Raw genomic sequence first — 16,756 nt, 5'->3', positions numbered from 1 at the left:
GTTGTGAAGAAGGCGCAGCAGCAGCAACAATGCCACTTAGTATAATGTTTACATACCCTACATTACTCATCTCATATGTATATGTATATACTGTACTTTATATCATTTACTGCATCTTGCCATCTTTATGTAATACATGTATCACTAGCCACTTTAAACTATGCCACTTTTATGTTTACATACCCTACATTACTCATCTCATACAGTGGGGCAAAAAAGTATTTAGTCAGCCACCAATTGTGCAAGTTCTCCCACTTAAAAAGATGAGAGAGGCCTGTAATTTTCGTCATAGGTACACTTCAACTATGACAGACAAAAGGAAAATCACATTGTAGGATTTTTTATGAATTTATTTGCAAATTATGGTGGAAAATAAGTATTTGGTCATCTACAAACAAGCAAGATTTCTGGCTCTCACGGACCGGTAACTTCTTCTTTAAGAGGCTCCTCTATCCTCCACTCGTTACCTGTATTAATGGCACCAATTTGAACTTGTTATCAGTATAAAAGACACCTGTCCACAACCTCAAACAGTCACACTCCAAACTCCACTATGGCCAAGACCAAACAGCTGTCAAAAGGACACCAGAAACAAAATTGTAGACCTGCACCAGGCTGAGAAGACTGAATCTGCAATAGGTAAGCAGCTTGGTTTGAAGAAATCAACTGTGGGAGCAATTATTAGGAAATGGAAGACATACAAGACCACTAATAATCTCCCTCGATCTGGGGCTCCACGCAAGATCTCTTAAGCCAGTACATGTCCAAGCCCGTCTGAAGTTTGCTAGAGAGCATTTGGATGATCCAGAAGAAGATTGGGAGAATGCCATATGTCAGATGAAACCAAAATATAACTTTTTGGTAAAAACTCATCTCGTCGTGTTTGAAGGACAAAGAATGCTGAGTTGCATCCAAAGAACACCATACCTACTGTGAAGCATGGGGGTGGAAACATCATGCTTTGGGGCTGTTTTTCTGCAAAGGGACCAGGACGACTGATCCGTGTAAAGGAATGAATGAATGGGGCCATGTATCGTGAGATTTTGAGTGAAAACCTCCTTCCATCAGCAAGGGCATTGAAGATGAAACGTGGCTGGGTCTTTCAGCATGACAATGATCCCAAACACACCGCCCGGGCAACGAAGGAGTGGCTTCGTAAGAAGCATTTCAAGGTCCTGGAGTGGCCTAGCCAGTCTCCAGATCTCAATCGCATAGAAAATCTTTGGTGGGAGTTGAAAGTCCGTGTTGCCCAACAACAGCCCCAAAACATCACTGCTTTAGAGGAGATGCATGGAGGAATGGGCCAAAATACCAGCAACAGTGTGTGAAAACCTTGTGAAGACTTACAGAAAACGTTTGACCTCTGTCATTGCCAACAAAGGGTATATAACAAAGAAACTTTTGTTATTGACCAAATACTTATTTTCCACCATAATTTGAAAATAAATTCATTAAAAATCCTACAATGTGATTTTCTGGATTTTTTCCCCTCATGTTGTCTGTCATAGTTGAAGTGTACCTATGGTGAAGATTACAGGCCACTCTCATCTTTTTAAGTGGGAGAACTTGCACAATTCGTGGCTGACTAAATACTGTTTTGCCGCACTGTATACACAGACCTACCATAAACAAAACAGAAAATACAAATTATTTATATACTGAGTAAATACCAATGTGGCTGTTCCAGGTCTGTGTATTTTCTTTGAGTAGTTATATTGCAAAAAATGTTTTACATTTGTGAAAAACACCAAACACCATGTGTGAAATTTGTTTTGTCTAACATCAGTTTTCTCTCTTTCAGATCTCTTCCAGAAAGCCATCATCCAGAGTGGTACAGCTCTGTCCAGCTGGGCAGTTAACTACCAGCCTGCCAAGTACACACGGATGCTGGCTGAGAAGGTGGGCTGCAACATGCTGGACACCATCGACCTGGTTGAGTGCCTCCAGAGTAAGAACTACAAGGAGCTGATCGAACAGAACATCTTACCCGCAAAGTACCACATCGCCTTCGGCCCCGTCATCGACGGCGATGTCATCCCGGACGACCCCCAGATCCTCATGGAGCAGGGCGAGTTCCTCAACTACGACATCATGCTGGGGGTCAACCAAGGCGAAGGGTTCAAGTTTGTGGAAGGCAGCGTGGACAGCGAGGACGGCGTCTCGGCCAACGACTTTGACTTTGCCGTGTCGGATTTTGTGGATCACCTCTACGGCTACCCGGAGGGCAAGGACACACTAAGGGAGACCATTAAGTTCATGTACACTGACTGGGCCGACAAGGAGAACCCCGAGACCAGGAGGAAGACGTTAGTTGCACTCTTCACCGACCACCAGTGGGTGGCGCCGGCCGTAGCCACAGCGGACCTCCATGCCCAGTATGGTTCGCCGACGTATTTTTACGCCTTCTACCACCACTGCCAGAGTGACATGAAGCCTAGCTGGGCTGACTCGGCACATGGGGACGAGGTGCCCTATGTGTTCGGGATCCCGATGATCGGACCCACGGACCTGTTCAACTGCAACTTTTCCAAGAACGACGTCATGCTCAGCGCGGTTGTTATGACTTACTGGACTAACTTCGCCAAGACAGGGTAGGTTGTCCAATTCTGTTTTTACTACTGTCTGTCAGATTGTTTATTTGAAGTGGATAAATGTCCGTCATGGATCGAGAAGACACGTAGAAAGTTATGGGAGCATAGCTTCAACTAAACTGAACAAATCAGTGCTCCTACAAGTCTTATAGAGGCTTTGGTTTTCATTAAGGCTTTGCCGTTTGCAGATATCACTTGATATTTGGATCACGTCTTTGTTTCCTGAACCCTGGGATTAGCCAGGTAGCAGGATGTTTGCGACCCAGTCACACTGAAAATTAATTTTAAGGTGAATAAATACATTCTTGAACAGCTTCATAGGCTGTACCATTCCCTCCCCCAGCTCTCCGGCTTGGCTAGCGTCCAACTGATCCCAGTTCAGCAGGGGATAGATTGGCAACGTTATTGACAGTGGGAGGCCCTTTTACTCCAAGTGCTTTTTGCTTTCCCATAGTGCTGCTTCAAACAAAGCAGGAACCCAAAGCAAATTCATGTCAATCGAGAGTGTCCGTTTTTCACAAGAGTCTCTCCAACTGCAGGCAAACACTCCCGTTGCGATCCTCAATTTCCTCGCTCGATTGAGTGTTTTCCAGAAAAACGGCTCCCAACAACAGACAGAGGATTCGGAGGGATGAGAGGCATATCATTAACTACTCATCTCAGTGCTTTGAAATGGGGTGATGTACAAAATAGAAAAGTACAATACACAATACACAAGCCTTCTTCTTATTCGTAGTGGATAGAGGACTGAACAATGAGTGAGGCTTGTGTGTATGTGTATCCGTGCGTGTTTCTTAGTATACACTATGCAGGCTATAGTCAACTAAAAATTAAGACAGCTGGGAACACATGGCAGACTGGAAAAGCAGATTTTTTTATTTCACCTGCAAAGAGAGGCTTTGTGTCAAACAGAGGGAGATAGGATTGGATACATTTGTGAGCATCTGAGCTTGCTATACATGTAAGTAGTATGTGCAAGCCATCTGCCTCTGGCGAAAAAGCAGAGGCTGGGTAGACCGACATGCGGTTTATTTATATCTATGACTTTGCTATTTCCATAAACCTGCGACGACAAGTCTCTTAGGAGGTGTAGACTAGCCCTCCATCTGAATGTACTTCTGTTATCACACGAAACAGACTGACAGCATGGTGAAAGCATATGTTTTATGGACCTTCCGAGATACATGTGAATAGCTTGCTAAGTATTTATCAGTCCGATGGGCATGGGATGCCTGGAGCGTTGTCTTTATTCCAAGTCTTTGGTGTCGGCATATTGTTACAGCAGACGCTTCCATATGCTACTATTTGGGCTGCAGGCCTTAAGTGATATTGTACTGGGATTCACATGCTAGCTGGAACATATGCACATACACTATGTATGTAGCTATTACTAGACAGTCACTGAATTCATTTCAGGAAGATTAGTGTAATTTACCAAGAGGTGACATTTTGACAGTGTAAAACATGTCAATGGGAAGAAGTTACTAACAAAGACTGTAGTGTAATATTCAGCAAGGCACTATGGTTTGACACAAAGTACTGCGAGCAATATACCCATTTTGGAAACGTCTTTGCAATTGTGGAATAGTGCATGTGGCCCATGACGTTCAGAGTGATGCGAACAAATATACAAGTTCTCTCGAATAGAATGACATAGCAAAATGTCACAAGATTAGCTTTGTATTGAATAATAGCATATTGAATCAGATCTAATTGAATCCTACTCTCCAGGGATGCACAGACATCATTTCCCATTTTTTTTCTCTCTCTGTCCATCCTTCCATTTACAAATGAATGACATACTTAGATCCTGCTGTGATGGGTAAGGACAGGATTAAACAGTGATCCATCAGCCGGAGATACTGTCATGCTGGATTAGCCAGTTAAATGTATTCTGATCCCCTGAGACCACTGTTATCTAGTAGGCCTCCTGATGGGACGGATGGAGCTGTGATAAAAAGCAGCCTTCTCCCAGTCTCCCAGTCTCTCTGTACTCGAAGGGCTCGTTTCGTAAGCAGAGCAGACCTCTGGGTACATACCTATTTTGACGTCTATCAAATGTATTTTAGCATTGGCTCTAGTCTGCCTGGAGTGCCAGGTGGGGGGGTTGCTGTTTTCCTCCTAATCAATCAGTTTTATTGGATCAGGCAAACAAAATCAAACCCAGCTAAAGTATTTTAGATGATCCCAAATAGTATTTGAACCCAGGTCTGCATCCGAGGTCATCTAGAATGGTCTGATGGGTCCTGAGTGTCCCCTGGTGCCTGAGTGCAGTGTATGACTCAAGATAAGGCCTTTTTTTGCTGTTCAGCATTCAGCTGGACATTCCCCCTTCCCATTCCATTCCTTTTATGCTTCCACTCACTCAACAGTATCAGGCTCCAAGGTTGTCGTCTCGATTGTGCTCCTTGCCTCTGCCTCCCTTTGAAAGTTAATGAAATCACAGTCACAATGTCACAGGAAAGTTGCGCGATTCCAACTCTGAGGCAGTCCACTATAATATCTACTTTAAAATGTCAATGGGAGAATAAAAAGGCTATGCTACAGTAAAATGTTAACATGATCTAGGATATTGGGACATTTCATACTATTGCAGATCTGTTCTATGAATAACAGAGGTGTTTGTTATGAACGTTAAACATGGCGGCACAGGATATGCTTTGCATTAATCAATTATATGAGTCTTGTAACTGTACAGTAGGATGACTCAGCTCTAAAGTGAATCTAATGGGTAGTTTTAGTGGCCATTTGTGACTTCATCTTCTTTTTACTTTAATGAAGATTCCCTTCAGTGGGCTTAAAGAAAAAAAATATATATATATATATTACAGAGGTAATAATGACCACATTGACTCACTTGGGAGGAATATAACATAACATGTCTTTCTAGTATATTTTAATATTTTGGGTCAATAATTTTCAATTTCACGAGCATTGACTTCACAAGCCTGGAGATAAAATAATGCTTAGGTGGCCATTATTCAGAATGCTGTCCTTTTTTTCTATACTTTTAAAAAACATTTTGTAGAACACTGTCCTGGAAAGGACAATTGTATAATAATTTCACAATGACTGATGATTTTTTATCTTCTCTATTTCAGAGATCCAAACCAGCCTGTTCCTCAGGACACCAAGTTCATCCATACAAAACCCAACCGCTTTGAAGAGGTTGCCTGGTCGAAGTACAACCCCAAGGACCAGCTCTACCTGCACATTGGCCTGAAACCCAGGGTCAGGGACCACTACCGGGCCACTAAGGTAGCCTTCTGGCTGGAACTAGTTCCACACCTCCACAACATAAATGAGTTGTTCCAATATGTATCCACAACGACCAAGATACCGCCGCAGGACACCACCCCGTTTCCTTACACCAAGCGTTTCCCAGGGAATCGGCCTTCTACCACCCGTCACCCTGGGGTTCCCTCCGCTAACACCAAGCAGACCACAGACCAGCGGAAAGGTGAGGACCTCACCGACGAATCAGCCGTGGTTATCGAGACTAAACGGGACTATTCCACGGAGCTGAGCGTCACCATCGCCGTGGGAGCCTCGCTGCTCTTCCTCAACATCCTGGCGTTCGCCGCGCTCTACTACAAGAAGGACAAGCGGCGCCACGAGTCAAACCGGCGCGGGCCAAGCCCACAGCGTATCTCCGCCGGGCCGGCCAACGCGGCGGCCAACGCCAATGACATCGCCCACTTGCAGAGCGAGGAGCTGATGTCCCTGCAGATGAAGCAACAGCAGCAGATGGATCACGAGCACCACCACGAGTGTGAGTCGCTCCAGGCCCACGACACGCTGCGCCTCACCTGCCCGCCCGACTACACCCTCACGCTGCGTAGGTCGCCAGACGACATCCCCCTCATGACGCCCAGCACCATAACCATGATCCCCAACTCGCTGGCCGCCATGCAGCCGCTTCACAACTTCAACACGTTTGGCGGCAGTCAGAACAGTACCAACCTGCCCCATGGACACTCCACCACGAGGGTATAGCTCTTTGTGGAGAAGTCAAACGTCCATGTTGCCTGGCCTATGTTGGACAAACACTAAGGAAAGAGAGCAGAGTGACTGACTGTGTTTCACACAGAACTCGTCTCAGTGGACGAGATGTTATTTTGCTACCATGCCTTCTTGAACAGTATATATCAAAGTCAAATAGGAATTCTAATGACGTGTTTGAAAAGTGACTGTTACCATAGTAACGCCGTTTTCGGAGTGAAGCTTCTCGAATGAATCAAAGAGAGTTTTACCAAAAGAGCAACACCTGAAGACAAGTGGAATAATCTGCTGTAGAATGCTTGAATAGACAATACGAAACATGAAGGGTTACAGTGATGATAAGGATTACTCCAAAACCTTTTTGTGCCATCAAGTACATCATAGGACAACAACACACAATTGTACATTGAATTACCACTCTACTGCATTGGTAAAGTGTGACAGACGAGTCATGGGCACTGAATTTAAAACTCCCCCCAGCCTGACATGTATTTATGAAAACTTTGTAAAAAAAAAAAAAAAAACAGTATATAGTCGTGAGTAAAAATAAACAAACAAAAATAGACATTTAAAGAGCTTCTATTGTTGTTTGAGTTTAACTATGGCTTTTCCAAGCGTGTTCTTTCTGTTGAGGTGCATGTAAATAAACAGTATCAGTCATTATCCATTGTTTTTGTATTAAAATCTGTGTTTCATTGTTTTCACAGCCAGCAGATAAAAAAGTGCAAACACTATCCATTTTGGGAGCATACTGTGCATCGTCTAAACAACCATGACATTGTCCTGTGTGTCCTTCGTATCCATTTCTGACACAACGCATGTCCGGGAACTGCTTTATAATCTACATTTTCAGACAGCATTCTGATTCTGTCTTAAAATGAGGTTCGATAGCGTGAGTCTATGTTTTGTCACCTGAATTCGACTTGTTCTGCTTTTAATCATTTTGTTTGTAGGCTATTTATGTCTAGCGGCAATCACACCACTGTCTGAGCTTCAAATGTGACCAGCAATGTATTACTTAGAAAAAAGGCAGTGGATTTTGGTATCAATATTAGTTGGATATGTTTGTAAACAAGTATATGTTAGATATTTCAAATTGTCATATGCTAGCAATATGTAAAGTATTGTGCCAGGCTTTTGATATGTTGGGTTACTACAACACAAGTGAATGAGTGTAAATAATAATAAATGATATTATTAATAATAATAAAAAGTCAACATTAACCCAAATTATTTCCGTTCCGCATCCTATTACAGAAAAAAACAAAAGCAAGTCCATATAAAAAGGTTTATAATAATGCTACATTTGTAAATTCAGTGAAAGATATATCCTTACCATTGGTCGATCAACTGTCAAGATACCAAGGGTTTTGACGTAGGATTTGAAATGATTTAGTTTGTCTGATATTGTTTGCAGTTTTGCCTTCAGTGATAGATGATATTTCTGTCTGGACACCTGTGTAAAGATTTTCTGCAGCATTTTTAATAAAATATGACAGTATTTTCTAAAGAAAAGCTTCATGGACATTTTTTAAACGTGTGTGTGCCAGTCTGTGTAAGAAATGTTGGATGATATGCAAGATTTGGAACACGTGCCTTTGAATAAGACTCATTTCTTATCTAACACAATGAAGACATGCATTTCCATATAAATGGATATACTGTATCGTGTTGCAATTCCGTCCTCTACTCCTATTCACTTTGTGCAAGATGCACTCTTCATGAACCTCATGAAGTTAACCATTTAGAGTTTATCAACACTGGCGATTTCAATTTAACAACCAAAACTTTAAAAATGTTATATTGGAATTTGTAAATAGTCCAGCCAAGAAAAAAACACTGACTTACAGACTTGATAAATTGCCACTTTGCTCAGGAAGGGGAAAGAAAAAACAGACCCAGTTATGAGCTGAATAGCCAAGTGTGTAGCTGCATTGGATTTGCAGGGTCTCTAGTAGTATTTGCATACAAGGGTATGCTTCCTGTATGGTGTAAAATTGCTGTGCAATGCTGTCCCTCCTTCCTTCCTACGGGTCAATGTATGATCTCTCTTCAAACTAACTTGACAGAAGGAAAATCTACATTTGTAATCTTTTTTGTTGTTGCAGTTACTGGTGCGAAGTAGATCTCTCTATACAATCTCGTTGACATTTGTAGACCTACAGTGTATAAGGCCCTGATGCAAGAGATTGGGGGCAAAGAAAATTGTTATTGTGAGGCAACAAAAAAAACTTTGCCAAAGTGCCAAGATAATTTAATATGTTGTCTTCATTATCTACAATATCTGTCTGGTCTGGTTATGTCTCAAACTGCATGTTAAAATATGTATCTTAAGACAACCAGTGAAAACACACGACCATGCATGGAGTGTGTCTGTAGAGTAGACCAGGGCGTCCGTCCCAAATTGGACCCTATTCCCTTTACAGTGCACTACTTTTGAAGAGCCCTATGGCCCTATAAAGTGAGTAGGGTATCATTTTGGACGCGCAAACAGCTCTTCTTCTTAATTGGTAGGTTGTTTATGCTAGGGGTAATGGGGTGGGGTTCACTGAGCATGAATACTCCAGACTCGACTGGAAGTTAATTAAGCCAGCTACAGCGTTCCATCACTCAGCTCAAAGTCAGGCAGCTCAGCCTGGGACATGCTCAGCTCGGTCCCACCACTGTCTGTCATTCAAGTCCCTCAGCTCTTCCAAGGAGCCATTACCGAGTGGTATCGATCGCCACGGTGACAAGGTAGCGAACCAAATAAAGAGTGGGCAGGAATGAGGGAGGAGTCTGACTCAATACCATTGGGGAAGGGCCCATGAAGGCATAAAGTCAAGCCCACTGTGACCAGCCTATAGCTCGCTAGTACACAGCTATTGCTACTACTACACCCCCCCCCCTTCACAATATTGCTGTGTGTGGTGTTTTTCTTCCAACCATGAATTAAGATGCAGGTAAATACCTCTTGCATCGAAGTCAGTTGATTGCATTCCCTCCCTAGGTGGCAGGACCCTAATAGATGAATATGAAATCTTCTGAGCCAATATATATGCTGAACAGTTAAGTGGAGAGGAACTCTCATCTGTGTGTGGTGAAGACCTGAACGGCTGCCAAGGTAATGATAATGGCCTAGAGAAAATTCCTTTTAATGGTTTTTATGATTTTTGCTTGGAGAAAAATATTGTCCTCTTTTCACATTCTCAGTACTTGTCAATAGTTTTAAAATCAGTTGTGCAGAGAGAAAGAGAGAAAGATATGGAGCTGTTTCAGTGCCAACTAAAATTGTATTTGAATTCCATAATGTCGATTTTATATTAGGATGTTAAATAGAATTCCACAATTTACTATTTGTATTAGGATATCGAATTATAATTCCATAATTTTGAATTTGTATTAGGATATTGCATTTGAATTTAAAACATTTGAATTTGTAATGCCCAAATCTAATCATTGAATTCATAAATCAAGCTTGAATGAACATGGCAATTGGTTTTGAAATGACATGTGTCCCGTTTTAAGAAGCTAGGCGTATGTCGCACGTATTCACAGGAGAGGCACTTGAAAGTACACTACCATTCAAAGGTGTGAGGTCACTTAGAAATGTCCTTGTTTTTGAAAGAAAAGCAATTTTTTTGTCCATTAGAATAACATCAAAATGATCATAAATACATTGTAGACATTGTGAATGTTGTAAATGACTATTGTAGCTGGAAACTTTTTCTATTTAATCCATTTTTAATGGAATATCTATGTAGGTGTACAGAGGCCCATTATCAGCAACCATCACTCCTGTGTTCCAATGGCACATTGTGTTAGCTAATCCAATTTTATCATTTTAAAAGGCTAATTGATCATTAGAAAACCCTTTTGCAATTATGTTAGCACAGCTGAAAACTGTTGTGGTGATTAAAGAAGCAATCAAACTGGCCTTCTTTAGACTAGTTGAGTATCTGGAGCATCAGCATTTGTGGGTTCGATTATAGGCTCAAATGGCCAGAAACAAAGAATTTTCTTCTGAAATTTGTCAGTCTATTCTTGTTCTGATAAATGAAGGCTATTCCATGTGAGAAATTGCCAGGGAACTGAAGATCTCGATCTCGTACAATGCTGTGTACTACTCTAACCAGAATGAAAGAGGATTGGGAGGCCCCGGTGCACAACTGAGCAAGAGCAAAAAGTACATTAAAGTGTCTACTTTGATAAACAGATGCCTCACAAGTCCTCAACTGGCCAATAAAAAGAAAATATTAAGATGGGCAAAAGAACACAGACACTGGACAGAGGAACTCTGCCTAGAAAGCCAGCATCCTGGAGTCACCTCTTCACTGTTGACGTTGAGACTGGTGTTTTGTGGGTACTATTTTATGAATCTGCCAGTTGAGGACTTGTGAAGTGTCTGTTTCTCAAAATAGACACTCTAATGTACTTGTCCTCTTGCCCAGTGAAAGTTTCAAAACCCACATTTAATCCAATTATTTTTTTCCTGCCAAGAAGTTTCCTTTTCTTTGTTCTGACACTTCCATGAAGCATTATGACCAACCATCCTGTGTCATTTTACCTGGACTAAGAAAATACACTTCATGACACTGTCAAGAAGCATTATGACCATGTTAATGGCAGATAGGCCTATCACGTGCATGCCCTTATATCAGTCATCAGTCAAAAAGAGGGTGACTTGTCATGCTCCTGAAATCTGCTCCTGCATTCATCCCAGCTATCAGAAATATAGATAGGCACATGTCTGACATCAATGTGTGAGCAATTACAATTATCATTTAAAATGGTCCATTTACATACTGTGGACATGTAGGTTATGGTGTAATGGAATGTTTTGCCTTGTGTGGTAGGTTTTGTGGGTTTTGACACACTTTTGTAGGTGTCATAACCAGCCATATCATAACACAATATATGTAACAACAGGTCTAAATGCACTACCGGTCAAAAGTTTTAGAACACCTACTCATTCAAGGGTTCTCTTTATGTTTTACTAGTTTCTACATTATAGAATAATAGTGAAGACATCCAAACTACAAAATAACACATGTGGAATCATGTAGTAACCAAAAAAGTGTTAAACAAATCAAAATATATTTTGTATTTGAGATTCTTCAAATAGCCACACTTTAACTTGATGACAGCTTTGCACACTCTTGGCATTCTCTCAACCAGCTTCATGAAGTAGTCACCTGAAATGCATTTAAATTAACAGGTGTGCCTTCATAAAAGTTCATTTGTGGAATTTCTTTCCTTCTTGTTGCTTTTGAGCCAGTCAGTTTTGTTGTGACAAGACCAAGTCCATATTATGGCAAGAACAGCTCAAATAAGCAAAGAGAAACGACAGTTCTTCATTACTTTAAGACATGAAGGTCAGTCAATACGGAACATTTCAAGAACTTTGAAAATTTCTTCAAGTGCAGTCGCAAAAACCATCAAGCTCTATGATGAAACTGGCTCTCATGAGGACCGCCACAGGAATGGAAGACCCAGAGTTACCTCTGCTGCAGAGGATACATTTATTCGAGTTACCAGCCTCAGAAATTGCAGCCCAAATAAATGCTTGTTGCAGACACATCTCAACGTCAACTGTTCAGTGGAGACTGTGTGAATCAGGCCTTCATGGTCGATTTGCTGCAAAGAAACCACTACTAAAGCACACCAATACTAAGAAGAGACTTGCTTGGTCTGGAGTCCAAATTTGAGCTTTTTGGTTCCAACCAGCGAGTCTTTGTTAGACGCGGTGTGGGTGAACGGATGATCTCTACATATGTGTTTCCCACCGTGAAGCATGGAGGAGGAGGTGTTATGGTGTAGGGGTGCTTTGCTGGTGACACTGTCTGTGATTGATTTAGAATTCAAGGCACACTTAACAAGCATGGCTACCACAGCATTCTGCAGCAATACGCCATCCCATCTGATTTGGGCTTAGTGGGACTATCATTGTTTTTCAACAAGACAATAACCCAACACACCTCCAGGCTGTGTAAGGGCTATTTTATCAAGAAGGAGAGAGGTGGAATGCTCCATCAGATGACCTGGCCTCCACAATCCCCCAACCTCAACCAAATGGAGACGGTTAGGGATGAGTCAGACAGCAGAGTGAAGGAAAAGCATGTGCTCAGCATAGTATGTGGGAAATCCTTCAAGACTGTTGGAAAAGCAGTCCAGGTGAAGCTGGTGAATGCCAAAGCTGTCATCAAGACAAAGGGTGGCTATCTGAATTATTTAAAGTATAAACATATTTTGATTTGTTTAACACTTTTTTGGTTACTAGATGATTCCATATGTGTTATTTAATGTTTTGAAGTCTTCACTATTATTCTACAATGTAAATAAAGAAGAAAAAAATAAGACAAACCCTTGAATGAGTAGGTGTGTCCAAAATTTTGACTGGTACTGTACATGTGTCATGACAGTGTTAATACCATGTTATATTTATTTATTTATTTCACCTTTATTTAACCAGGTAGGCTAGTTGAGAACAAGTTCTCATTTGCAACTGCGACCTGGCCAAGATAAAGCGTAGACATTCGACACATACAACAATACAGTTACACATGGAATAAACAAAACATAGTCAATAATACAGTAGAACAAAATAAAACAAAAAGTCTATATACAGTGTGTGCAAACGAGGTAAGTTAAGGAAATAAATAGGCCATGATGGCGAAGTAATTACAATATAGCAATTAAACACTGGAATGGTAGATCGGCAGAAGATGAATGTGCAGGTAGAGATACTGGGGTGCAAAGGAGCAAAATAAATAAATAAATACCCGTATGGGGATGAGGTAGGTAGATAGATGGGCTGTTTACAGATAGGCTGTCACCCGCTGGTCTTAGTATTTTGTGTTTTCTTTATTTATTTGTTCAGGCCAGGGTGTGACATGGGTTTTGGTATGTGGTGTGTTTTGTCTTGGGGTTTTTTCATTAGGTATTGGGATTGTGGCTTAGTGGGGTTTTCTAGCAAAGTCTATGGCTGTCTGAAGTGGTTCTCAATCAGAGGCAGGTGTTTATCGTTGTCTCTGATTGGGAACCATATTTAGGCAGCCATATTCTTTGAGTGTTTCGTGGGTGATTGTCCTTGTTTCTGTCTCTGTGTTACTTTGCACCAGTATAGGCTGTTTCGGTTTTCGTGTTACGTTTCTTGTTTTTGTATTGATTCGTGTTTCCTTTGTTTTATTAAACATGAATCTCAATAGCCACGCTGCATTTTGGTCTGACTCTCCTTCACCTAAAGAAAGCCGTTACATAGGCTAAGTACAGGTGCAGTGATCTGTAAAATGCTCTGACAGCTGGTGCTTAAAGCTAGTGAGGGAGATGTGAGTCTCCAGCATCAGAAATTTTTGCAATTCATTCCAGTCATGGGCAGCAGAGAACTGGAAGGAAAGACGACCAAAGGAGGAATTGGCTTCAGGGGTGACCAGTGAGATATACCTGCTGTGAAGTGCGTGCTACGAGTGGGTGCTGCTATGGTGACCAGTGAGCTGAGATAAGGCGGGGCTTTACCTAGCAGAGACTTGTAGATAACCTGTAGCCAGTGGGTTTGGCGACGAGTATGAAGTGAGGGCCAACCAACGAGAGCGCACAGGTCACAATGGTGGGTAGTGTATGGGGCTTTGGTGACAAAACAGATGGCACTGTGATAGACTGCATCCAGTTTGTTGAGTAGAGTGTTGGAGGCTATTTTATAGATGACATCACCGAAGTCGAGGATTGGTAGGATGGTCAGTTTTACAAGGGTATGTTTGGCAGCATGAGTGAAGGATGCTTTGTTGCGATATAGGATGCCGATTCTAGATTTAATTTTGGATTGGAGATGCTTAATGTGAGTCTGGAAGGAGAGTTTACAGTCTAACCAGACACCCAGGTATTTGTAGTTGTCAGAGCCGTCCAGAGTAGTGATGCTGGACGGGCGAGCAGGTAGTTTTACTTGCGTTTAAGAGCAGTTGGAGGCCATGGAAGGAGAGTTGTATGGCATTGAAGCTCGTCTGGAGGTTAGTTAACACAGTGTCCAAGGAGGGGCCAGAAGTATACAGAATGGTGTCGTCTGCGTAGAGGTGGATCAGAGAATCACCAGCAGCAAGAGCAACATCATTGATGTATACAGAAAAGAGAGTCGGCCCGAGAATTGAACCCGGTGGCACACCCATAGAAGTGTCCAGACAACAGGCCCTCCGATTTGACACACTGAACTCTACCAGATAAGAGGTTATGACAAGTTATGTCAGCTGTTATGACATATTATGACTTGGTTAAGACCATGTCATCACATGTTATGACACTGGGTGTCAAGTAAACTGTTACCAATTTCTTTCCTTATGTAAATGGATTTGTCTTTATTCTATCAGTGCAGCTTCTGTCATAACAAACACATTCACACCCCCACAGAATAACCATTAGCCGACTGCCTGCTGTTTGATGACTCAGATAGTAATACATCAGGTGTCTGTATATATGTGTGTGTGTGTGTGTGTGTGTGTGTGTGTGTGTGTGTGTGTGTGTGTGTGTGTGTGTGTGTGTGTGTGTGTGTGTGTGTGTGTGTGTGTGTGTGTGTGTACGTGTGTGTGTGTACGTGTGTGTGCATGCATGTGCGTAGTGGTGGGTGTGCACAATTTTTCATTGACATTTGCAATTGTTTCTGACTGGTATGTTGTCCTAATGAAAGAATCTGCAGCAATTGCAAACTCATGACACTCCCTGATAGCTTTGTCTGTCTCATTGAGGTCTCCCAGCTTGTCTGTTGTTGTCTTCCTAGCTGAGGCCTCTGAGGAACACAGAATGCGCTAAAGTGATGTAGATGTTGATGTAACTGGATGTGGTTTCATACCAAGTGATATTGAAGGATCTAAAGGCCTTTCATGTTCTCTCTTTGGTTTGCCGTCATTCACCATTATACAGTGCATTCGGAATGTATTCAGACCCCTTGACTTTTTCCACATTTTGTTGTTTCATTTACCTTATTCTAAAATGTATTACATTACATTTTTTTCCTCATCAATCTACACACAATACCCCATAATGACAAAGTGAAAACAGGTTATTAGACATTTTGAAAATGTATTGTAAATAAAAAAGTATTCAGACCCTTTGCTATAAGACTTGAAATTGAGCTCAGGTGCATCCTGTTTCCATTGATCCATTGACAGTGCATGTCAGAGCAGAAAAATCAAGGCATGAGGTTGAAGGAATTGTCAGTAGAGCTCAGAGACAGGATTGTGTCGAGGCACAGATCTGGGGAAGGGTACCAAAAAATGTCTGCGGCATTGAAAGATCCCCAAGAACACAGTGACCTCCATCATTCTTAAGTGGAATAAGTTTGGAACCACCAAGAACCTAAAGCTGTCTGCCAGGCCAAACTGAGCAATCAGGTCGGGGAGGTGACCAAGAACCTGATGGTCAGTGTGACAGAGCTCCAGAGTTGCTCTGTGGAGCTGAAAAAAACTTTCAGAAGGACAACCATCCCTGCAGCACTCCACCAATCAGGCCTTTGTGGTAGAGTGGCCAGACAGAAGCCACTCCTCAGTAGAAGGCACATGACAGCCCGCTTGGAGTTTGCCAAAAGGCACCTAAATGACTCCCAGACCATGAGAAACAAGATTCCCTGGTCTGATGAATCCAAGATTGAACTCTTTGGCCTGAATGCCAAGCGTCACGTCTGGAGGAAACCTGGCACCATCCCTACGGTGAAGCATGGTGGTGGCAGCATCATGTGGGGGGATGTTTTTCAGCGGCAAGGACTGGGAGACTAGTCAGGATCAAGGGAAAGATGAACACAGAGAATGAAAACTTGTTCCTGAGCGCTCAGGACCTTAGACTGGGGTGAAGATTCACCTTCCAGCAGGACAACAACCTTAAGCACACAGTCAAGACAACGCAGGAGCGGCTTCAGGACAAGTTTCTGAATGTCCTTGAGTGACCCAGCCATCTGGAGAGACCTGACAATAGATGTGCAGCAATGCTCCCCATCCAACATGATAGAGTTTGAGAGGATCTCCAGAGAAGAATGGGAGAAACTCCCCAAATACAGGAGTGCCAAGCTTATAGCGTCATACCCAAGAAGACTCGAGGCTGTAATCACTGCCAAAGGTGCTTCAAAAAAGTACTGAGTAAAGGGTCTGAATACTTATGTAAATTCTGTATTTCAGTTTTCTTTGTTTATACATTTGCAAAAATGT

General features: G+C 42.1%; 1 protein-coding gene across 1 annotated transcript in view; it reads left to right on the top strand.

The window, feature by feature from the left end:
- LOC135543553 (neuroligin-4, X-linked-like) overlaps positions 1-8,096 on the top strand; it is a 73,253-nt gene extending 65,157 nt beyond the window's left edge. The window contains exons 5-6 of the mRNA XM_064970909.1: positions 1,802-2,591; positions 5,693-8,096. Of these exons, the coding sequence (XP_064826981.1) occupies positions 1,802-2,591; positions 5,693-6,587 (1,685 nt within the window). The 3' untranslated portion in view covers positions 6,588-8,096. The remainder of the gene's footprint in view (positions 1-1,801; positions 2,592-5,692) is intronic.
- Positions 8,097-16,756: the final 8,660 nt, after the last annotated feature.

The sequence above is a fragment of the Oncorhynchus masou genome, chromosome 7 (genome assembly GCF_036934945.1).
Source record: "Oncorhynchus masou masou isolate Uvic2021 chromosome 7, UVic_Omas_1.1, whole genome shotgun sequence".
NCBI lineage: Eukaryota > Metazoa > Chordata > Actinopteri > Salmoniformes > Salmonidae > Oncorhynchus > Oncorhynchus masou.
Note: the sequence above shows the minus strand (reverse complement) of the source record. Positions and strands in the feature narration are given on the sequence as shown.